Source organism: Capsicum annuum, chromosome 5 (assembly GCF_002878395.1).
Source record: "Capsicum annuum cultivar UCD-10X-F1 chromosome 5, UCD10Xv1.1, whole genome shotgun sequence".
In the NCBI taxonomy this organism is placed as follows: domain Eukaryota; kingdom Viridiplantae; phylum Streptophyta; class Magnoliopsida; order Solanales; family Solanaceae; genus Capsicum; species Capsicum annuum.
Genome location: NC_061115.1, coordinates 206219361 through 206245673, shown reverse-complemented (window position 1 = coordinate 206245673; position 26313 = coordinate 206219361). Strand labels below are relative to the sequence as shown.

The 26313-nt window shown below is 33.4% G+C and overlaps 1 protein-coding gene and 1 long non-coding RNA gene across 2 annotated transcripts; one reads left to right on the top strand and one right to left on the bottom strand.

Annotated features, from left to right (window-relative positions):
• Nucleotides 1-16747: 16747 nt before the first annotated feature.
• Nucleotides 16748-21850, top strand: LOC124898991. Its single transcript, XR_007056131.1, has 2 exons — nt 16748-17197; nt 21415-21850. It is a non-coding gene; the product is annotated as an uncharacterized LOC124898991 (long non-coding RNA).
• Nucleotides 21851-22208: 358 nt separating this feature from the next.
• Nucleotides 22209-24656, bottom strand: LOC107872628 (expansin-B15-like). The gene is made up of 4 exons (XM_016719262.2): nt 24258-24656; nt 23954-24066; nt 23412-23602; nt 22209-22661 (listed from the first exon to the last, which is right to left on the bottom strand). Exons 1-4 carry the CDS (start codon nt 24412-24414, stop codon nt 22328-22330), a joined length of 795 nt encoding a protein of 264 aa, XP_016574748.2. The 5' UTR covers nt 24415-24656; the 3' UTR covers nt 22209-22327.
• Nucleotides 24657-26313: the final 1657 nt, after the last annotated feature.

Below are 26313 nucleotides of genomic sequence, written 5' to 3'. Positions count from 1 at the left end.
TGATTGATCTGTAGCCTTAGAAAGAAACTTAATTCACCCATTATTCTCATTTCAAATTCACTCCCTATTAGTTTTGCAAACTCTTCACATAGGGATTCAAAGGTGACTCTAAAATTATGTCACCAACAGATATCTGAACAATTAGCAAGTTGCTACCCGTTGACTTAAAAAAGAGAGTATTGTCAATTTTCCTTCTTTTAAATCCATTTTCCAAAAAAAACTATGAGAGTCTCTCATATCAAGCTCTAGATGCTTGCTTCAACCCATAGAGAGCTTTATCCAATTTGAGTGCATATGTGGATAGTCTGCATCTTCAAAACCTAAAGGTTGTTTGAAAAAAACTTCTTCCTTTCAATTCCCATTCAGAAAGGTATCTTTGACATTATTTTAAAAGAGTTTGAACCCCATAGAGGTAGAAAATACAATAAGAATCTTGATGGCTTCTATCCTTTGCAACTGGAGAAAATATCTTATCATAATCAATTCCTTCCTCTTGGTTATAACCTTGAACAACCAGACTTGCTTTATTTCTATTGATAGTTCCATGTTCATTCTGCTTATTTTTGTACACCCATTTAGTCCCAATAATTGTTCTATTAATAGGCCTGGGGACCAGGTGCCAGACTTTTCTTCTTTTAAATTACTGAAGCTCCTCCTGCATTGCAATGATCCAGTCAACATCTATAAGAGCTTCTTTCATATTTTTAGGCTCAATTTGCAATAGAAGGCTGAGAAGGCCATGAAATTTTTGGCTTGAGCTCTTGTTTAAACTCCAAATTCCAAAAGAGATGTTAGGTTTTCAAGAGGGTGAGAGGCTTTGTTCTTCCAATTTGTCATTCTAAGTTGAGTTTTGTTGGGACCTGGTCCTTGGAGTTTTTGACTAGTATCTTTTTGATATTTTTTTAACAGTGATTAAAGTCTCTAAATTAAGATCCTGACTCACCATCACCTTCATCATTATCAACTGTGTCATCTTGTCCTTGACCATCATCCTCAGCTATGTCATCCCTTAGAATAAGAATGAGTTTTTCTATATCAGAGTCTTCATTTCCATCAGAATTCCTCAACTTTTCTAACTCATCAAAGACTATAAGTACACTTTCTTCCACTCAAAGAGTTCTTTTGTTGAAGACTCTGTATGCTTTTCTTGTTTAGGAGTATCCCACAAATAATGCTTCATCACGTTTAGAGTCAAACTTTCCTAGCTCATTCTTTATATTGTTCAAAACAATGTATTTGCACCCAAATAGTCTGAAATAGTCAAGCTTAGGCTTTTTGTTGAACACAAGCTCATATGGTGTCTTTTTCAAGAGAGATCTGATCAAACATATATTAGTCACATAATATACAGTATTAACAGCTTTATCCCAAAAAGCTTTTTGGAAGCCTACTATCTATCAATATTGTCATGGCAATCTTTATGAGAGTCTTTTTCTTTCTTTCAATAACCCCATTTCACTGAGGAGTCTTAGGACTAGAGAAATTATGACTAATTACATTTTTAGCATAGAATTCTGCAACTATGAAGGTTTCAAACTCAGTTCCATAATTAGATCTGAGTCCAGAATTTTGTAGTTTAGCTTCATCTGAATTTGCTTGGCAAATATTAGCAGAACCTCATAGGTTTCATCCTTGGTTCTCAAGAAAATTATCCAGGTAACTTGGAATAGTCATCCACAATAACAAACACATGCATCTTTCAACCTCTACTTTGGCCTTTAACAGGTGAAGTGGTCTAAGGGTACTAACCTATTTTTACTACTTAAAGGAGGATTTGGTTTGTTTTCCCTTGACCCAAGCATTACAAACCTTGTTATATGAAAAATGCAGCTTTGGCATACCACAGACTAGGTCCTTTGAAACCAATTTATTTAGCAAAGAGGAACGTACATGTCCCAGCCTTCTGTGCCAAAGATCAACATTTTCACCTCGTACACTCAAACAGGTTAACTCATAATTAACTACAAAATCTAGATCAGCCACATACATGTTCTTGCACCTTTTAGCTATGAGAATGATTTTTGCAAATTTCAAGCTTGACACATTAGATTCATCAGATGGGACCTTCACCTTATTAACTTTTTAACAGATTTGAGATACACTTAAAAGAATGTACTTGAGACCACCCACAAGATACACATCTTCTATTGCATGATCAAGAGACTTTCCAATCTTTCCATTACCATGAATATATCCCTTTTTACCATTCCCAAATGAGAAACCTCCACCATGAAATTTCTTGATAGAGAGAAAACAGTTAGTCCTCCCAGTCATATGCTTTAAACATCCATAATCCATGAACTATTTCTCCTACAAATAGAGTTATTTATTAGATTTGGAAACCCACTTGAGTTTGAGTTCCCCAAAGAAAGACAAATGTGTGATCAAATCTTTCTTGGCCCATCTAGGTAGTGGGTTCTTCTTCAAATTTTTCAAGGGTTTGTAACCCTTCGGACAAGATTTCTCTTACTGATTGTACCTAGCACTATTTATTTTATCTCTAAGCCATGCCCATCCCTCCCATAATGAGTACATGGAGGTTTGTGGACCTTGTTTTTAACACCATGAACAGCCTTCCCTGGAGACCCAAGTAAGTGGGTTCTATACTGATACTAAGACCTTTACCATTAGAATCATTTACTTTCTCTAGTTGACTTATTAAACTCAGATTTTTAGATTTAAATTTTGTACAATTCTTCTGTTTCGGATATTTAGGGAGTTAAGGCAATCAATTTAAGATCTTGATTTTCTACTTTCTCTTCTAGAGCATTTTTCTTAGCAGTCAGTTCACACATAAAATCAATCAACACATTTGCAAGCTTCTTTATCTTTCTAATAGAGTAGTTATCTAAATTTTCCTTAATGTCAGAGAGAGTTACCTTATTTTCTTATTCATCATTTGTATTTTCCATAAGAGCAAATAAGGAATCATAGGTGACTTTAATATCCTCCACAACCAGCATAGACACATTTTTAGGCTTTCCAACTACATCAGATTCACTAGAGGAATCTCCCCAGACTGCCAAATCTTGCTTCACTGCATAGTCAATGACAACTTTTCTTATTGACTTCTTGCGATCTTTATCATTAAATTCTCTCCTAATTTTGACAATAATTCTTGTTATGTCTCCTTCTTTGACCTCTCTAATAGGCACATGAGTACCATCAAGTATTACATTCATCAACTCACTTTCCTCAGCTATAATAAAGTCATACATCCTTCTTTTCCACCACCCATAGTATTGCCTATTAAAGCGGGGTGGTTTAGTGGAGATTGCCCTTCTTCTAGATTAGGTGGAGTAACCATGATAAAGAAATCACTCTAGGTGTGAACCTTTTAGAGTGTACTTACTCTAATACCAATTATTAAAATATGGGGGTTCCCCACCGTTCTTGGGACCTTGTTCCTGAGACTATGATAAAGGCAATAAAGAAATAACAAACTAAAACTGGCAGGAATTAAAAGAACTTAGTAATTTATATGGAAACCTCCTTGCTCAAGGGAGAAAAAACCACAGTTTTCTATCACAAGTACTCAAACTTCACTATAATCAAAACTCATTGATTACAAACTCCAAGAACTTAACTCTAAGTTCCATTAGTTGCAATAGCTTAACTACAACCACCTCTACTCAACTCAACAACCTACCAATTGACTAACTCTAATTGATTTGATCTCAGGTAACCCTACCTAAGAACTCTACTGCCAAGAGAAAGACATTACTCTTATAAGATGAGTAATTCAATTACAAAGCAGGACTTGACTCAAGAACAATTAAACTTGAAGAACACATAGAGTTGGAACTTGAGCAAAAGAGCTTTCCCCTTTTCTTGATTCACCAATTTTGCAAAAACTACTTGAATAAGAAAAATTCAGTACCTTGGGGTCTAAATGAAATAATTTTCTTTTATTTCTCATGTTTAATCTCACACAAATATTATTGATGTCATAATAAATATTTAAATATTATTATGCTAGCTTTTACTTTTAATTCTAAAAGAATTTTATTGTATCATTATAATATTTTCTAAATATAGTTACCTTTGTTTAAATATTTATGTATATATATATATATATATATATATATATATATATAATACATACATTATGAAAATTAATTAGGATGAAAGAAGTGTTGTTAAATTAATTAAGTGATAATGATTGAAGAAAATTAGATTTTTTTTACAAACTTAATTCACTTGTGCAAAATTTGCGCCATTTACTCCCTCGCTTTTCAACCAAAATAGTAGCCCAACTAAATATAACTCCCGGCCCAATCTAACAACCCTGCCTAAATATCCAATTAGCCAAACCAAACCTCTTAAACCCTCTATCTCTCCCCTCTCTCATTCTTTCATTTATTTTCAACTAGACCCCTATCAGAAAAATGACGGTCTTACCATTTTTTCCTCTCTGTCAATGGTGGATGCCTCTAGACCACCGGATAATGAAAAATTTAATAGTTTTCAACCTTCTCCTCCACCTTTCCATCACATTTTTTTTCAAAATCAGACCTCAAAAAATACTCTACCGTCACTGCAAGCTTCTGAAAAAGGTGAATGGAGTGAAGAACTATCAAAATTGAGGTTGTTATTCCATAAATCTGATGGTTCCAAGTCTTCCACCTTGAAATAATCCCTTTTCCTCTTCACATTAACCTGAAAAGGCAAATATTCAACCCTTTATTTTTGAATTTCATCATCATCTTCTACAATTAGCTTTTAAAGAATTCAAGTTTTAAATTCAAGAAGCTTTATCCAACCATTGCAGCCTCTCTCAATTTTAGCTATAAAAGGAGCCTTTGAGCTCCTATTTTTATCAATGAAGAATTACAAAAAGAATCATCAAGAGAAGCTATCAGAATTGGTATCAAATATCAGCAAGTTCATACTACTATTCCTTCTTATTTTTTCTTGCTCTCTTTTTGAAATTGAAGTTTGAGTTCAAGTTCAGATTTTCGATGGAAAGTCATAGTTCGCTGCCCCACATAATATATCACGTGTTTTCATTTAAGCATATCTAGTGCCTTTTTTCCTCTTTTAAGCTTTATTCCTTGTAGACATTTGCTATTATTTTCATTAAACACTATGCACATTATTATTTTAAATTTGTAATTTTTTATTTCTTATTTGAATTAGTGCTAATCTTTAAATAATTTTAGCAAATTTAATTATCTTCTTTCTACCCCTTAGATTCTAAACTTAGCATAATCACTAGACTTCGGTATACAAATTGTATCGTTAAAGCTTAACATAAGATAGGTAAAAGCATACCTTTTAGAATAAATGGCCAACTTGTTATAATTCTTTAATGTTTCTTAAACATGGAATAGTAGCTCATCTTTAGAATTGAGTTAGTTTCTCACTAATTAGTATTATCGGATTAATCAAAATATAAATTTTGTAGTAGGCGAATTTATTATTGTTAAACTCAAAAATCGACTTTAATAATTTTGAATATGGTAAATTAATTTCCGTTTCATCAATTTTAAATAAGAAAATGTAACTTTTATATATATATACATATATATAGTTATATATAGTTATATATAGTTATTCATTTAGTGCAGGATAAAAAATATATGCTCAAGTTTTTTGTAGATTTAAACTGTTATATTTATTATAGTTATTCATTTAGTGTAGGATAATTAACCTATTTTTATAAAATTTGATTTAAAAAAAAAAAGAGGTAAAAGAGTCATTCTTTTAGAATAAATAAAAAGCTATTTTCGAAATATTATAAATCAAAGAAGTTATATATGGATATTGTTATTTGAAATTCTAAAAAGCCTTGCGGAATCAATATCTATATATAACAATATCTATCTATAAAATTTGATTTAAAAAAAGAGGCAAAAGAGTCATTCTTTTATAAATCACTTCCTTTTTGACAAAAATATGGTTGAATCATTCTTGAGAGGTCTTGTAAAAGTTATTTTCTGAAATTATTGAAAAGTTGATTGAATTTTCAATTTTATGATGAAGTTCTTTTAAAAAAATTTCTAATATTTTTTTCCTATAGATAATTATCAATTTTTATTTTTCTATAGAATATATACATATATTTTTTATTATACTTACTTTATTTTTTTTAACATTGTTTTAATTTTGTTTTATCAACTTAAGTTTGGTCGGTTAACCGTATTTGGTAGATCCTTTAGGGTGCTTCATCCCTTACCTTTAGGATAATTAGAACGCTTACCTAGAATCACTTATGTTTAGTAGACCTTAAAAAGAAGTCTTTATTTATTTTAAATCACTTAGTTTATAATAGGTGTTCTAATTCACCGTAGAACTAATTAGGTGGCTACTTTCTTAATTTATTTAGAAGTTTTTCAATATATTTTACCTTAGTTTGGCCCATGTTAAAATGGGGTATAATACTCACCTAAATCAAATGGAATTTTGGGAATAAAAAGCTAAACATTGAAGAAAATAATGAATGTCTTACTTAAAGTTCATATTTATCACAAAACTTGTGGGGGGAATCTATCCGTACAAGACACAGAATACCAATAGAGCTCTCCATAGTAAGACACAATCAATTCCATATGAGAAGTGAAAAGGAAGAAAATCTAACTTGAAATATTTCAAAGTGTGAGAATTTCTAGTAAAAGTTCAAGTTCTTATACCCAAAAGGGTCAATTAGGACCAAAGATTGTGGCCTGTGTTTTCATTTGATATGCTACAAATAGTAAACCATATCAATTTGTGATTCACGAATTTAAACATTCGGATGTTCATGATAATATGATCATTGAATTAGATAAGTTGAGTTTTTTGAACATATTTATCCGTATAAAAGAAGATATGAGTTATCTAGTGAAGTGTAACGACCTTGTCTGTCATCGATCCCCCTCCCCCAAATGGTTTATTTTTCCAAAAAAGCATTTGGGGCTTCAATAGTGTTGATTGAGGACAAAAACCATAAGTTTTTCATCATATTTTATCATTAAGTTAAAGTGTCACACCCTGAATTTTGGTTCTTGGAAAATTTCTTGATTTTGAGCTTACTGCAAAACCTACGACTTACCTTATGAGTTGTAAGGTCACTTTATGGATCTTAAAAACCCAATCATAGCCTGACTAGTGTTCTAGCTTAAAGTTTCTATTGTGAGTATCATTAGAGGGTTATGAGTCATAAAGACTATAAACGAGTTGAATAGTGCTTCTTATAGCCAAACCAGTAAGGGTGCCTGATGTTTCTTCCTTGATAATGACTAGGACCCTACATGTCATAATGACATCCCATGAGTCGTAGTGTGTGACTCGTAGGGTCAACAGTCAGGGGTCCCTGGCTAATACTCAGACTACAAGTCATGGAGATGACTCGTAGCCGTACATCACGAGTCATAACGTGACTCATGATGACTGGCACGACTTTTCTGCACGTTTAAGTGGGGGCATTCTTGTCATTTCCTTCCTTCCCCACTTAGATCCCACATTCATAAAACACCCAAAGAGGGTTATTTCTGTCATTTTAATAATCAAATATATGCTCTCTTCTTTCAAATTTCTTATTCAAAGACAAAACTAGTGTTTTAAGAGTTTGGTATTTTAGGGTTCAAGGGTGGTTTCTTCTCTAAATTTCTTGGTGATTAAGGTATGTAATCTCTCCCTAAACTTGTGTTTTAAATTATTACATGATTTGATCTGATATTCACATGATTTTGATATGGGTTTTGAATGATGGGTAAAGGATTTTAGATAATGTTTGTTTAAATGTTTTTCCCAAGGTTTTTATGGATTAATTATGCTTTAAATTGATGGTTTGTAAACCCATTTGAGTGCATGGGCATGGTGATGGAATGGAGATTGTGGATTCTCCCAAATAATTGAATTTTGGTATCAAAATTGATGAGAACCTCAACCCACTTACATAATTGGTATCAAAATATGGAGAATTATTTGGCTTTGCCTACTACTTTAAACTAATGCCTTGCATAAATGGCTAAAATGATTTTGGAAAGGTCTTGAAGGCCATGGAATGGTTTTAACTTGGAATTTTGAAGTCCTATTGGCCAAGGGGTTAGAGTCCCACTTGGCTATATAATTTGGTTCCTACTTAGACCTTTGAATTTCTATTGGCTAAGGGGTTAGAGTCCCGCTTGGCTAAATGGTACGGTTCCTACTTGGAATGTAAGAGTCTTGTTGGCTAGTAGGTTAGAGTACCAATTGGCTAATTATTTTATTTGGCATAATGACATGTGCTTGCAAGTTACAGTCGGTATGACGATACCACTTGATATTGCCTAAATGAATGACTCCATGATTTAATAAATGAGTTATGTGCTAAATATTTTAATTTGGATTAAAGGAGGTTGTGTAGTTTTCCATAAAAGTAGAGGTCCCCAATGGACTAATACTGGAAACCACATTTACATATATATGGGTCTAAATGATCGGGTGTTCGAGTCACTCTTGATGTTGATGTATGACTAGGAGGTTCGAGTCCCCTGTGCATATATACATATGATTATTCTTTGATTCATGTGTCTAGTGTCTACACGCAATGCAGCCCAACCAGAGGGTGATAGTTAGGGCCCATATTGCCCGTGGGTACTATTATAACGGTTAAGCTACAAACCCATGCTAATGATTTGCTTTTATGCTAAATCTTTCTCATCTTGGCATCTTATATATGTATGTATGCATGAATGTGAGCATATACATTGAGTATGAACTAGATTTTGGACTAGCATTACTTTATCCTTATCTTGAGTTACATGCTAGTGCTCACTGCAGTAACTGTCTCCGGATGATATATCCCCACACGATGTAGGAAACAAAGACGCTTCTACTTTTACTATGTAGTGATAGGATTTCTGAGTTGTTAGTTGTCAACTTTTAAGCAGTGAGCTTTTATTTTCTAGAAAGTTTATCATTTTGAAGTCTTGTTTAACTTATGTCTTAGACTACTTCTATTAGACTCTTTTGGCTATCGTCGGGGGCATGTCATGACTTTGATTAATTTTGGTCTATTTAGAGGCTTTGTGGATTACTGTGGATTGAGATGTTGTTGAGATTCTTAAATTTCTTTCTGAGTTGTCTATCTTGTTATATGTTCGAAGCTCACTTATCTTGTTATATGTTCAAAAATCATCCGCAGTTAGCTGTAATGTGTTCTATTTAGTTAGGTAATGGGGGTGGTCTCCGGTCCATGACATACTTGAAATACCCTTCACGGTTAGACCTTAGTTCGGGTCGTGACATAAGGAATTCATCCTTATTAATTAGTAAATCAATAGTCTAGTCTTAGAATTGCTAGTTTGCATAGTTTGGGGAGTGTTAAGGACTGAATTTTGTTGGTTTTCTGGTGTAAAGGGGTAAAGTGATTATAAAATCTATGGATTGTGGTTAGTAATTGTTAGCCTACCTTTGCATGTTATTAACTCACTAAATCATTCATGAAATTGGTAGTTTTAGGTGAACTAGCATAGAAAATCCCTAAAACAAGAAGGGAATGATCATGAACTTGGACTTAGGAGTTGAATGTGAGTTATAATTTCCAACATGATAGGTTATTTCATTAATTTTGTGTTCGTATGCATTTTCTAGACCTAAATCAAGCAAAAATTACATAGAAGGGCAAGGCTCTGGCTTAATGGAGTTGTGCAATCTTGGTTTGAGGTAGGTGATGGGATTGTAGTTTAATATAATTTGTACTCCGTGTGCATGTTAACTACTTTTTAGTATTGTAGTCATGAAAAATCTTGTTTAGGGAGATATCTTCTCTCAAATAGTTTTTATGCTTTTTTTTATTTAGTTTTTAATATGTAGGTCAATTGACCAAATCATATAAATAATGTTATAATTTAGTACAATTTTATTTGTCATATAAATTACATCATCTTGGTTTGCAATTAATAGCTTACTCATGATGCCCTATCAATTTCAAATCCAACTAGTGGTATCAGAGTAAACGATCTTATGGGTCTAATGGTTCATCAAGATTGAAGACAAATTCAAAGCAAGTTGCAACTAAGTTGATGATAATGAAGAATTTTTTTTGGTCAAGAAAAAGTCAAGATACTATATATGGAGAAGAAGTTCTAAATAAATTTTCAACAATCGCGTTGCTAATCTATTTCTAAAATCAAAATATATTTTTCAACTCATACATGCTTTAAATATGCATGGGTTCCAACTTTCAACCCTTGCTAACTTTTATGATTGGGCTCCTTTCAACTCTTGCATATACTTTTGATGCATGAACTTCATTTTTAACCTGTTCGCACTTTCAACCATTTTTATTTATAACAAAGGACTCCTATAATATTAACTCATACTTTTATTTTTAATGAATAGGTCTCCAAATTTTTTAACCCCTATCAATTTTTCATAATGGTAAGCAACAGTGATATATGAAGATTGTATGAAGAAAGAAGATTAGAATTATTTTGTCAAGAAAATCAAGTCAAAAAAGGAAAATTTGTTAAGTTTTTTGCCATGATTTTCTTTAAAAAAATGAATTTTATTTTTATTTAAAGGAACATCAAAGTAATACCATAATTACTCTTATTTTTCTTGAAAGGAAAACATAAGTCTCTTCCATATTTGGCTAACCTCTGTCTTGAAGAAAAGATTTTGTACCTCTATAAATTGAAATCCCTCTTCTCAATACCATTCAATAATTACATCCATAATATAGTCATTAACAGTCTAGTTTAGGGAGAGATTTTCTCTCAAATAGATTTTATGCATTTTTTATTTAGCTTCTAATATGTAGGTGATCCTAGGCGGATTTATACACCTAAGTATTGTTATCTACGCTTACTTAACTTAGTTTTGTGGACTTCTCTTGTGCTATATGAGTTAATCTTGATATAAATGAGCATCTAAGTATTTAGTTATGTGTTTGGAATGATGAAGGGGTGTTCATAATGAGTTTGGAGTCAAGAAATTAAGTTAAAGTTCAAACAAGAAAACTAGTACTCTTAGCTTGAGCCATGTTCCTTTCTAGTTCATCATGATGGATTCAATCGAATTTTGAGCTCTAATTTGTGGTTCTTGATGTTTTAAGATGCTTGCTGAGATGATTGACATGATATATGGATGATATACCAGCTGAAAATCAAGAGTAAAAGTCACCATAAAGCTTGGACTTGGAAGACAAATGCATGGGACAAAGAATTACAAAATCTGAAAAATTTGGACTCATTGGCATGCAATGGACCCTATGCACCGTAATAAGGTATTGAATACCCTTGTTTTTATTTTTTAATGTCAAAACTAGTATCCCTCCACGATTTTGGCATTCCAAATGGCCTAGATGGCATGATAATTGTGTGGCACGCTACTATGGTTGTTGAAATAAAAAATTAAAAAATTACACAACAGGAGTTGGAGATACAGTTGGGGAAATAAGATCAATCACATAATACTATGTCTCAAGGTGGTTTTACAAGTGATAATGAACCTCCAAAATAAGTGATGACAATCACCTTGATGAGTGGTGAAGAGCTTATTAATAGACCTTCAAAGAAAAGTTCGGAGGTACAGGTAGAGTCGGCTCCACAATAGCTTGAGAGGACAGTTTCTGACAATTTGGAAAGGTATGAGTACCCAAAGCAAAGGTTGTTGAGAAAGTGCTGGAGAGGCCACCACTACCATTCTTCCTCTTTTAGATTCTTTGCAGGAAATGTCCAAGTATTCCAAGAACTTAAATGACATTTGACTAATAAGATTAAGTTGTAGGGAACTAAGACGATGGCACTTACCAAGGAGTGAAATTCAGTGGTGATGAGGAAGATTTTCACAAAGCTAAAGGAACTAAGAAATTTTACCCTCTCCATATAAATTGGTGACAATGATGTGGTCCACGCTCTGAGTGATTTAGGGGACAGTTTAAACTTAATGTATTTATTGGTGTTTAATACTCTGGGTTTGGGTAAGCTGAGGCCATGCTCTGTGGTGTTGCAAATTGCAGATATGACTAGAGTGTAGCCCGAAGAATCATTGGGGAGTGCTCATGAAGATTGGTAATTTTATTATCCCTACTGACTTTATCATTCTTGACTATGATGCAGATGATAGGGTACCAATCATATTAGGACGTCTATTCTTGGAAACGGGACTGATAGATATGAGAAAGGACACTCTCAAGATAAGATTGGATGATGTAGAGGTAATCTTTGAAGTCTATAAAGCACTCAATACACCTTCCCAGTACAAATATTTATGCATGATTACAGTGATGAAAGTGGACGAGTGTCGCGTGGTGGAGTCCAAACAACTAATTACCTCTTTGGACAGTCACATAGAGTTGCCCAAGATACCTAATATACTTGAAAGGGTGAAGCAAAAAGATGAGCCTAAGAAGGATAATGTTGATAATGATAATGACCTTGAGATTACACACTCAAGAAGTCAACGAATAATGAAAAGATGGCCTTCGAGTAGTGGAGAAATATGAAGGATTATGATTCATGTAGTGATGTGGGTCATTCCGCGACACTAAATTCAGCAGGAAAACCAATTTAAGGTAGGTATTTTATTTTCATATTTTAGTTTTATTTTATGTATTTTTTATTTTTTTGAGTTACAGTTTGATGGAAAGTCTGAGTATCGAAAACTTGAGTGAAGGAGTATGGCAAAGACTAGATGTCGTGTCCACCTGACCTCACTAATATTTGAAGATGAAACTAGCTAGGCCTAGAGGCCTCGGATAGTATTTGTATCCTCACTTTTGAGTTTACTTTGGGGATAAAGTATATTTTCAAGTATGGGGTGGAGAAATTTCCATTATTTCGGGTGAAGTAATGCTATAGGATCTTAATTTTTAGTTGTTTTCTGGGTTTTTGAGTAAATTTGAAAAATTACAAAATAATTTTCTTTTTAGTTTTAGTTTTTCTGGTGTCAATATAGTAGGTGCGCACTTCACCCACCCTGTGGTTGCTTTTATCTATTCTTTTCCATGGGGGTGCCCTTTGAACTTAATATCTTCTTTTTCATTTTTTAGGAATAAATTTTAATATTTTGTGTCAGGAATAAGTGAGATGTTCTTATTAGTTTTATATGTAATTACATGATGCAAGTTGGTTTGTATTTAAGAGTATGTTTTTTTTGTGTGAATTACTATTTTTTAGACACCTAAGCTCATTTTTATGACTCTTGTACTTGTTGGGTTAATTTTAAATTCTATGTTGTTGTGTGGTTGAGAGTCTATGATGATCCTACTTGAATTGAGTATGTGCAATGTGTTAGTGAGGTTATTGTTGTATTCCTAGTTGCATCTTAATATCTAGAACTTGTCGGGTGTGTGTGCAAAGTGAAATAAAGAGTATGGATTTAGGACATAATATAGGCATTTCTTTGATATCCTGATTTCATACCTTTTTTTATCTACCCATGTGCATAATATTAGTTATCCCCATTGAGCCTTTAAACTATATTCTTTGGTAGCCTAATATGTAGCTTATTTCCCTTCTTTGTTGACCTGAATTTAACCCAAAGTTCCTAAGCACTTTAGTGAAAAATCAAGGAAGTTAAAGAGTGAAAATAAGAAGAAAAAAGATAAGAGCAAGGCCCCAAAAAGTATCTATTGATGTTGAAAATTTGACATGTGTTGTGGTTGGGATTTATGTAATGAAAAGAAAAAAAATATTCAAGATTGAATAACGTATGAATAGAAAATACTCCCACCACATTATATGTGAATTAGCTTAATAAGATAAGGCAAAACACAAGAGAAATGAAGGGTAGAAGTGCTGAAAGTGTGGTTGGTTGGAGAAGTTCGTAATGTATATGTGATGTATTAAAGAGCTTAGGGAAGATAGTCACGATTCCTGTCCAAAATAGTTCCTATCCTTCCCTTAGACTACATCACAACCTTTAAAGTCCTAGTTGATATTAAGCCTTAATATTCTGATATTAGTGGAGTGCTACACTAAGGTCAAGCCTATGTTTCATCTTGTGTAACTTTTGAAGTCTTTGAGAGAGTGAGCGCAATTCAATTCTTATGCCCATTCTAGTGATAATTATATTTCTGTGAGTAGATATGGGTAACTCTTTTGTGGTGAGGGCATATATTTCATGAAAGTTGGGTGAACTATATAATCTCTGTGATTAAGTAATATGCATGAGTTGGTCAACATTGGTGAGTCAATTTTTGAGGTTAGGATGTTTTGGAGTAGTGTTCATGAGCTTTCAATTGTATATAATATGTTTAGTGTAAAACTTGCTATCTGTGTAGTCATTGTAGTATTAACCTAAATATCTTGCTTGTAGTAGTAGTATTTGAGTCTTTCTTTTCATGATGATTAAAGTAAAGAGTTGTTCGAGGACGAACAAGGCTTTAAGTGTGGGGTGATGATCTTAGGTGGATTTATGCACCTAAGTGTTGTTATCTATGCTTACTTAACTTAGTTTTGAGGACTTCTCTTGATATATATGAGTTAATCTTGATAAAAATGAGCATATAAGTATTTGGTTATGTGTTTGGAATGTTCAAGGGGTGTTCATAATGAGTTTGGAGTCAAAACATTCAGTTAAAGTTCAAACAAGAAAACTAGTACTCTTAGCTTGAGCCATATTCCTTTCTAGTTTATCGTGATGGATTCAATTGAATTTTGAGCTCTAATTAAGGTGCTTGATATCATAGGATTCTTGGTGATATGATTGACATGATAAATGGATGATATAATAGCTGGAAATCAAGAGGAAAAGTTGCCACAAATCTTGGACTTGAAGGACAAACGCATGGGACAAAGCATTACAGAATCTGAAATATTTGAACTCATTGGCGTGCAATAGACCCTATGCACTGCGATAAGGGCGTGGAACGCCCTTTGTTGCATTGAGGAATGTCCAAAACATTATCCCACCATATTTTGGCATGTCATACTGTCTAGATGGCGTGATATTCGCATGGTACGCTACTATGTCAAAAATAGGCAGCTTGGTCCTTTTATAAATAGGACACTTAAACTCTTGTGTAATCACCTTGGACGACCTTGGTTCTTGATAATATACCGGAGAAGGGTTCAATTAAGGTTTGTCTTCTTTTACTTTACTTTATTTATAGATTATAACATGGATCCATATCTTGTGATTATTTGTATGTCCATGAGTGGCTAAACGCCCTTTTTCGAGGTTAAGACCGAGAACATGATTACTTTTTCTTAATAATTGAGTTGGTTATTGTTATTATGATTGTTGGTTGTTCTTATATTCTTTTTTTAACAATCTTATGAATTTTCAACCCTTAGAATACATGCTTAATTCTATTGTGATCCCGGAAGGAGAAACAATAGAATAGAGCGTGGGATAGATAGAATATAATAGTGATCTTTCAATTGAGTGAAGTTATGAATTGAGTTTAGGATAGTAATATAACTAATATTCCCTATTTGGCTCAATTACAGGATGAAACATGAATGCATTTAACTTATTCTTGCATTCCTGCTCAACGATGTAGTTGTGGGGCTATGTTGGATAGTTGATTAATGGTTCGAAAGACCATAATCATAATATTAATTCTGTGAACCAACAACCATGTTAATTAATTGAAACAACAATGTTATATAGCTGAGTATGATTGTTCGTAGTGCCTTAACCCTGGGCATTTCCCATAACTGTTCAACCTGTTCAAAATCCTTTACTTTACCGCATTACTATAGTTTAATTTTAGTTTTAACTTCCCAAACTTTTATGGTTGCTTTAGCACTTATTTAATCTTTGAAGTAAGACTGGAATAGGATAGTTTTTTAACACAGGTCTCTAAGAGATCGATACTTGGCTTTTTTGAGGACACTATATTACTTGGGTGGAGCACCTACACTTGCGCTTTGCCGCAGCAGTATGTCAATTGACCGAATCATATCAATTGAATTGTGTTTTAGTATGATTTTATTTCTCATCTAAATTATCGTCATTTTGGTTTGCAATTAAAATAGCCTCGCATGACTCTTTGTCAATTTTGAACCCAACATTGGCTACATAAGACGCTACACAACGAATGTGTCTATTTGGTCAATATTATACAAATTTAAGTATTTATCTGTGCATACTCAAAATTGAAGGACGTAGATAAAAATTAAGGTCAAATTGAAAGATACATTTATGTATTATGCCTTAATAATGTATGCATGCACCTGATAACACGCGCCACATCATGGCCTTGCATGGAGCTTTTGCTACATCATCTTCGAATCCACAAGCTCCTTCGAAACTAACAAAAGAAAAAAAGACAAAATGTAAGTAGATCATTTTAACCTGATAGTGTTATTAGAAACTTTTATATTATATCAGTGTACATAAGTTAAATCAAATAAAAAATGTTGTGAAACATGTTATCACTGCCAGCTCCAGTAGGATCTCTATACCAGCTTGCCACTGCCGAGCCACCAACATTATCTATACTACCATTGTAAAATTGGCAAGAATAAACACTAAAAAAATCCATTAATTTATTTATTTTACGGGTATTTTCAAATGTCTATCACCTAGATAAATTAGCCACTTAAATATGTTCTCAATTGGAACATTCTTGAGATTTTATGGCTTGTTGTAACTAATTCATTTAATTAAAGGAGATGACATGTATTTTACGCATTTATTTATATCTACATAATGAACATTTGAGAATATATGCAATTTTCTTAAAAGAAAAAATGAAAAGAAAGCGTTTAATAGGACATTGTATCATGTGTTTAGATGCTCAATTGAAACAAATCGTAGTTTGATTCTTGAGTGTCTAAATGAAATTTGTTGTCGGAACTTGCTTTTTAGCGCAACTGTTGGAGTAACGTAGTCCAAACTTGTATATACAATTTTTCATTTAGTATCAATGCCTTGTAAATAATGTGAGCAAATTAGCATTGTCTAGTCTGGCCCGTCATTCATGTACAATATTACTAGGACTGACCCATCCCAATAACAACGTGTATATATATGTTAAAGCCCATTACTTGAACAGATTTGAAAGATTTTTTCAGAAAGTTGAAAAGATTTTCTCTCTCTTCTTTCAGTTTTCTCTTAAATGAACTAGGGTTTTTCTTCGATTGTTCCATCGATTTCTGCTCAATCTCAACTTCAATATGGTATCAGAGCAGGTTTTCTGGTAGCTCTACGGCGGCGCTTTCGACCGATATTACCCTTGTACGGAGTTTTTTGTTTTTCAGTGAAGGAAGATTCTACCTTGGTGATGTTTTTGTTGAACAAGTCCTCATCTTCTTCAGGTTTAAGAAGAAGAATGGTAATTTCTTTAAATATGACTCCTTCTATGTAGAATCGACTAGGGATTATGCTTGTGATTGTTCGATTTGTTTGAATCTACATTTTATCTTCGAATACTGGGTATAATCGTCTTCATTATAGTCTTCTCTGCTATGTCAAATGCTCAACATGGTAGTACCACAGTACCTTCGACCACAAGTAGTGGTTTTGATGAATTTACTCTGTACCCGTCGCATCCTTATTACATTCATCTATCTGAGAACCTTAGCTCTCAACTTGTACCTATAGTTTTTACTGGGAACGGTTTTGCTATATGGAGAAATATCATGATTACTTCATTGTCTGCTAAGAACAAATTAGGTATGGTAAATGGAAAATTCCCCAGGCCTGAGTCAAACAACCCTTATTTCCAGTTTTGGGAAAGGTATGACCACATAGTCAAGGCATGGATTATAACTCTCTTGCTAGAGACATAGCTATCAATGTAATGTGTATTCCTAGTGCTAGAGATGTATGGAAGGACATAAATGATAGGTTCGGATAGTCTAATGGGTCTAGATGCATACACATTTAGAAAGAGATAAATTCCATAGTCCAAGGGTCTTCTAGCATATCTGCCTATTTCACCAAAATCAGGAGTCTATGGGATGAGCTTAATGCTTCAGATGTTGGCCCTGAATGTACATGTGGAGGACTAAGCAAGTTCATCCAAGATCAACAGTTGTTCCAATTCTTAAGTGGTTTTAATGAGACATATAATACTGTGAGAAGCAATACTTTAGTGATGGAACCCTTGCCTTCTATCAGTAAAGTGTATGGGATTCTGTAACAAGATGAAAGTCAGAAAGAAACTCAACCTGGATTATCAAAATTTTCCAGTGATTCAGTCTCTTTCCATGCATCCATGTCTTCGCCTTCATCTAACAGTAAACTCTACAGTCAAAAGGTCTCATTTAATCCAAATAAGAACTTAGTCGTATCCATATCTTGCAAGTACTGCAAGAAACCTGGACACACTACTGAGACCTGCTATGGACTCCATGGTTTCCAGGTGACTTCAAGTTCACAAAGAATAAGAAACCAACTGTTTCTTGTGTACAAATGATGGATGCTCATTTCCAAAGTCCTGCTAATTGTCCCACCAATTCAAATATCTTATCTTCTCAAGATGAATCATCACATGGTTTTAGTAAAGAGCAGTACAATCATCTCATGAGTCTATTCCAACAAGCACAAATTTCTCCCATAATTTCTGGACACACTGCTGGTGGTGAACCATCAGGTTTTGCCAACTTTGCAGGCTTGTCAAATAGCACTGTTTTTATATCTGAAAGTCATGTGCATGGTTCTATAGATTTAGGAGTGAATCCTTGGATTCTAAACTCAGGAGCTTCAAACCACATGACTCTACATAAATATTTACTTTATAACATACAACCTTTAGCTGTACCCGATACAAAGTTAAGGTGATATCTACTGGCTCACTTCATTCGAGATATGATATTACCTTACATAATGTCCTTTTGGTCCCTTCATTTCAGTTCAATCTTTTTTCAATTTACCAACTCATTAAACAATTGAATTTTTCAGTAGTATTTTTCATTTCTACTTGTCATTTATAGGGCCCTTCTCTGAAGAGGCCACTGGAAATTGGTAGATCTTCAAACGGATTATACTACTTTCCTGCTGACTATCCTACACATCCTTCCAGCCATGTTCTTACTGCTGCAACTTTTAATGATTTTCCTGTTTCTTCAACTAAAATTACTTTCCTTTCTTGTAATTCTTCTCAAATTGAGAATAAATTGGACTTGTTTTGGCACCAAAGATCGGGCCACATGCCTTATCATATAATGAAAAGCATTCCTTTCTTACATTCACAACTCTTTTTTAAACAAAATTTCATTTGTGATGTTTGTCGCAAGGCAAGACAACATAGAAGCTCTTTCCCTAATAGTATTATCCATACAATAGTGCCCTTTCAATTAGTCCACATAGATATTTGGGGTCCCTACCACACTAAGACAGACAATGGGTTTAGATACTTTCTTATATTAGTTGATGATTTTACTAGAGTTACATGGACACACCTTCTATCATGCAAAGACAATACTTTATCCATTCTTAAAGCCTTTGTGGCCATGGTCAAAGTCCACTTCAACACTCAAGTTCAGTCTTTTACGTCAGATAATGCTTATGAATTAGGAAGTAGCTTAGAAGCTGCTTCTTTCTTTTTTGAAAATGGCTTCTTTCTCCAAATAACCATTCCATATACACCACAACAAAATGGTGTTGTGGAAAGAAAACACATATACCTCCTTGAGATTTCTAGGGCTTTACTATTTCAATCAAACCTTCCTGTTAAGTATTGGGATGACTATGTACTTACTGCTACTTATCTCATTAACATACTTCCCTCCTCAATTCTGAATAATATTTCTCCATATGAAAAACTTCATCAGAACCCCCTTCCTATGATCACCTCAGATCTTTTGGGTGCTTATGTTATGCTCATTCATCCTCCCTTGGGAAAGATAAATTCCAACCAAGATCTTTAGTATCTATGTTTCTTGGATACCCTTGTGGGAAGAAGGCTTACAAAATACTCAACCTTTCAGACAATTCCATTTTTTATTCTAGAGATATCATTTTCCATGAACATATTTTCCCTTACTCCTCTAGGCACACACCTCATCCCCCCTCTGCACCTGTTTTAGATATACCTCCTCTTACTTATTTAGTCCCTCCTCAATCTCTTTCTCCCTCTCTTATTCCAGTTTTTCCTATTCAGTCTGATCGTTCTTTTTCTCCTCTTATTGGGAGGTCCTCTTGAGTATCACACACTCCTTCCTACCTATCTGATTATATCTATATCTTTGTTTTCAAGGTCCCTTCTATTGAACTTCCCATGCATAAACCTCAGACTTATCAGCAGGTTGTCTATCATCCTGCTTGGCAAGATGCCATGCTTCAGGAATTCAAGGCCCTTGAGGCCAATCATACTTGGGATCTTGTCCCTTTACCTCCTCACAAGAAACCCATTTTTTCTAAATGGGTATATAAGATTAAACATAAATCTGATGGTTCTGTTGAGCGATACAAAGATCGATTGGTTATTCAAGGGGATACTCAAAGGGAAGGTATTGACTACAATGTGACATTTTCTCCTGTGGTCAAGTTCACTACGATTAAGGTTCTCGTCTCTATTGTTGTTAAAAGAAATTGGACAGTGTATCAACTTGATGTTAACAACGCTTTCTTACATGGAGATTTGGATGAAGAAGTTTATATGAAACCTCCCCTTGGTTTGACTTTATATTCTTCCATTCCCACTTCTGCTCCCCTGGTCTGTAGACTGAGAAAATCACTCTATGGCCTCAAACAGGCCTCTCGACAGTGGTTCTCTAAACTATCAGATGTTTTGTCTATACGTGGTTATTCCTCCAGTAGAAATGATTACTCTTTATTCACCAAGTCTGTTGGGGATTCCCTCACTGTACTAGCCATTTATGTTGATGATATTCTTCTTTTTGGGGATGATGTAGCTAAGTTAGATGATTTAAAATTGTTTCTTGATGATTAATTCAAGATCAAAGATCTTGGTTTGGTTCACTATTTCTTGAGTCTTAAGATAACTTCTCATTCTCAAGGTTATCTCATGTCTCAACAAAAGTTCACATCAGATCTACTTTCTGAATTCTACTGTGATCATTTCTCTCCTGTTTCTGCTCCACTTGATGCTTCTCTAAAGCTTACTACTGATATGGATGCTCCCCTTACGGACCCAGCTACTTATCGTAGACTTGTTGGTAAGCTGAATTTTCCTCAGCACACTCAACCTGACATATTTTATGTTGTACAACATTTGAGCTAGTTCCTTCAGGCTCCTCAGGTTCCTCACCTTCTGGCTGGCTTACATGTGTTGTGCTATTTGGTTAATGCCCCTGACCTTGGGTTATTGTTCAATAGAGACTCTGATTTCTCATTGTTGGCTTATTCTAATTTTGATTGGGCTACCTGCCCTCTTTCTCGTCGATCAGTTATTGGTTTCTTTATTACATTGGGTGGATCCCCTATTTCTTGGAAATGCAAGAAACAACCTATAGTTTTCTTGTCCTCTGCTGAAGCTGAATATCGCGCTTTGTGCAAAGTTATAGTCGAGGTTACATGGCTGGTATGTTTGTTAACTAATCTTGGTGTTTGCGTTTCTCACCCAGTTCCTGTTTATTGTGGCAGTCAGGAAGCTCTCCACATAGCTCGGAATTCAGTTTTTCCTGAATGCACCAAGCATATCGAGATTGATTGCCATTATGTTCGTGAATGTCTTACTGTCGGGCTTGTTTCTCTCCACTTCGTTCCTTCTGCTGCTCAGCTAGCTGATGTCTTCACCAAATCGCTTCCTGGCCCTGCTCATCATGCCATTCTCAGCAAGCTTGGCGTGTGCACACCCTCCATGTTGAGGGGGGCTGTTGGATTAACGTAGTCCAAACTTGTATATACAATTTTTCATTTAGTATCAATGCCTTGTAAATAATTTGAGCAAATTAGCATTGTATAGTCTGGGCCCGTCATTCATGTACAATATTAATAGGACTGATTCATCCCAATAACAATGTGTATATATATGTTAAAGCCCATTACTTGAATAGATTTGGAAAGATTTTTTCAGAAAGTTGAAAATATTTTCTCTCTCTTCTTTCAGTTTTCTCTCAAATGAACTAGGGTTTTCCTTCGATTGTTCCATCGATTTCTGCTCAATCTCAACTTCAACAGTAACGTGGGAAGTAAATTTTTCTATTCACTCGTTTTTGTTATATTTTGTAGACTTTCAAGCAAGATCAATCAACGACAAAAGTATGAAAAAGTTGAAGTGGTTATTAAAGAGTTTGGCACGAAAAATATACATGTATTTTGGCCTCTCTCATATCTCATAAACCAATGCAAAAGGGGATTGAGAAAATTATTATAACTCATGGATTCATTTTGATCTGATCTGTCACCATACTACAGTGAAATAGAGATTTTCAAACTTGATAACTAAAGAACTTTCTTTAATGATATCTTATTATTGGAATACAAAGGAAGTTCAAAATTTCACTTTGTAATCTCTCAAATTCCTCAAATCCTCCAAAATTAAAAATAAAAAGCTTTATAATTGGGGAGAGAAATTGACATTTGAATTGTAAGTTGCACTTGATTGCCAATTCACAGGAATGACATTATCAGCTTGGACTTGATGTTTATTTTGTGAAGTTATCCTAATAGAAAAGGGAGGTTTTTGTTTATCTGGATAAATATTTGTTGACCATGTTGCTCCAAACATTTGTCGCATGGGAAACCATTTATTTGAACCTGTTGGTTTTATTTCAACCAAAGAAAGTTTACCATCTCCATTTTCAGCTTCAATTGCTACTGCAAAGAAATTAGGGTTGGATCCTTTGTCAACCTTAAACATAATATTTTGCTTGTAGTCGCATGTCACCCTGAAAAAATCCCATATGAAAGTTAATTAAAGAATATTAATACATCGGTCGATGAGCTAGCTACCTGAAAAATAAAGCAACACTACTAAAAATCTACCCAAACTGATCGAAGGTTTTTGCAATTATTTTTGAAGAAACCCACCGAATTTTGGTTGATATTGTTGGTGCGAAAGAGAAATTGAAAAATCGTCGATTCTATTGGTTTTTAGTACAAAATTTCGATCTATAATTTAAAAATAATTTTCCAAGCCAATCGAACTGGTCCATCTTTTGGTCAAGTATTGGTTCACTTATCTAAAAAATCAACTAAATAAACCAGTTAACGCGACTGTAATTTTTTTCTTTTTAGAAATAACGAATTTGATCATTCTATATCGAGTAAAAAAATGAGTTTGAAGAGTATAAACAAAAAATAAAATCGTAAACCACCAAGCATCAATGGTCTAGCAATAAAATAGTATCATACCATGGTTAAAGACACTGTCCGATCCATGGATGGCACATATTTATAGTTTTGTGATTCATAAACGGGCCAAATCAACAATTTTTTTGTGCTCAACCATATTCAGTTTTGATCTTTCTATCGATTTTACCCTAGGGCATTTTTTTTGTTAAAGTAGTATAACTAATTATAACATGTTAAATTAAGTTGATAAATGCAATTCTTTTATATTTTTAGCATCTTTATAAAGTTACATTCATGAAAAATAATGTACATTGTTTTAGTTTGTTATGAAGAGACTCACATACCTTTTATAAGAAATATCGATTCTTCCAAGCTTACGCAGTCGGTCAGCTTGGCCAGACTTTGACATAGCTCCAAAGGCAGTTCCACTTAAATCAAAGTGAACTGGATCATCATTGCATGTTCCTGGACACTCATCTGTAAGAGCCACTGTTATTGGTTTTCCTGAACATTCTTTATTTTGATTGCACATAACCTGAAAACAATGAAGGATTCAGAATTTAACCATTACGTTGTTGAAATTGAGTACATATATATGTAATTAAGATAATGAGTACTAAAATGCAGGCAGACCTATAACCAAACTTTTGGTGCTCCGGTATTTATTAAATACGAGACGATCTAGGTATAATTATATAAAAAATGTATAAAATTCAGTATAAGATTTAGAAAACATTCAGTAAGCCAAGAAGATAGTTGGATCCTTTAGTTTCCAGACGAAACTTTAAAGCTATGAACGTCAATGTGTGTGTTCGAACCTTCCGTGCACCTGCGACCCCTAAATCCTAAGTCTGCCACTACTAAGATGTAATGTGCGTAGACGTACCTGATAACATGCGCCACATCCCGAACCATGTTGGAACAAAACTTGATTTCCCGCGGTTATCATGGCGTTATATGGAGCTTTTGCTACATCATCTTCTAGTCCACAAGCTCCCCCTAAACACAAAAAAGATAATTATTGATAACCGTCCATAAAATGATATTATCAACCCCCAGAAAAAAATATTTACCTTCTTACACAACATGTTAAGTTATATACTAATCACGAAGAAACTTTTTACGTGTTTTATATAAATTAAATCCAAGAACAAGAAAAATCAAGTCTGTGTTCGAGAAATTATACGTACCACTGCCAGCTCCAGTGGGATCTCCATACCAAGTTGCCACTGCTGATGAAAATCCACTAGTATTAAAATTGCCAGTGATAAATGATCGACTAGAACAAACACTAACCAAGTCCAAGACAAGATAAACAAAAAGAAATTGAGGAAAATTGGAAGTCATAACTATTGTAAATTGAATTGAGTATTTGAGTAGTTTGTTTGCTCTTTAATTTGCTAATTGATTATGTAAATGGCAAGATAAATTGTTGAATTGAATATTAAAAGGGAGAAATAAAATATGCTTCTAACAATTTCTAGCTTCTTAGGAGTGGCCATCCACCAACAAAATAAAAGTTAATTTGCGAATTTTTGATGTAACAAAAATCACTTAAAAGATCTAATAAATCTGTTAGAAACTTAAATAAGACGAAATATTTATAAAGAGCTAGACTAGGATTTTATACTCCTAGTTAATAGTATAAGACTAGGATTAAATGTAGGTAGAACTAGTTCTTTGCTGGAAGAAGATTATTAGGAATGACCAATTCTTACATAGGATTTGAGAATATTAAGGGTCTTTGCTAAAACCCCGACACTAAATATTGTAATAATTCAATTCTTAATTAAAAATTAATTGATAACTAGGAAACTAACCACGCTTCGTGCGGTGTTAAAAAATTAATTATTTTTTTGATTAATTTTATATTCACTTTAGATTTATTGTCTAATTATAATATTATAACTTGTTATAATTATATTATGAAGAATGTTTTCGTTTCATAAAAAAAAAAAAAATATTTATTAAATTATGGATAGTATATTCTTTATCAATAAGTTAAAATATATTCTCTAATAACAATTTTATTTTATTTCTATTTCACATTCAATGAAGTTGAGATTTTAATTTGAAATAATGTACTTTTTTCAATCAAAAAGCATTAAAAAAATTAAATCAAGTACATCCTTGTGTAAATACCCATAATTTCTCCGCACCACACCATACAGAATTATCAACAAAATTTAAAACCTTCTTCAATATTTCATAACTTCCATCTCCATATATTTCTGAAGTATACAATATTATACCTTACAAGAATAAAATAACTACACAAGACTTTTTATATAGAATTGAAATATTGTATATGATGATCCTTAATTGTCCATTTACAACTCTTAATTTTTTTGAGTAATGAAGATTATTAAGAGCATGAGCTATAAAGATGGTAATATGTGAGTTAAAAGCACCAAATTAACGGATATTATTAGAATAGAAGTTATGGGAATATGAAGTGGTGTAAGTTATGAAAATGACTTATTAAATAAATTATTTAAGAAAAATAAAAATACTTTAAAATAGATTATTATGTTAGCATTATATAGTGAAATGGAGATAGCAATATAAAAAAAAAAAAAAAAAAGAGACAAAAATGGATATAATTGGAGGCTATAATGAAGTGAACATCACCTCTTATATATTTGTCTTTTTTTAAAATTTAAGCGTTTCAAAAATTGACATAAAGAAGAATGTTATAAAGTAATGTAAGCAATATATGCCCATCATAGCAAGCTAATGAATTGTAACAATAATTAAAGAAGACGAAATTTTAACCCTATAACATATATATTTAAACAAAGATGGAGATAAAATCTCTTTCTTTATAAAGAGAGACTGTTGAGATGCCTAGCATCAAGTAAAAGCTATGGAGAGCAATAATTTGATAAACTGATATTTCTATTTATATTTTATTTGAGTTCTCTCAAATTGAAGAGTATGTACCATCTTAGTATGGGACAATTACTAATTCATTTGACCTAAAAACCTCCCGCGATAAGTTTTTCTTTTTCTTTTTTAAGTTTCTCATCCAGTACTTGGAACCTCCATTCGAGTCTGATTAATGTGGATTCACACCGGATAGGATCCATTCGAAGATATCGCTCCTACTAAATATTTTTCTACACTAAGAGCTCAAAACAGAGACTGATTAATGAACAAGCCCTCCAACAACAAATTTGAACTTGAGAACAAATTAAAAATTTAATGTCTAACTAAATAAATTGTAGTTTGCATTACTAAACCTTC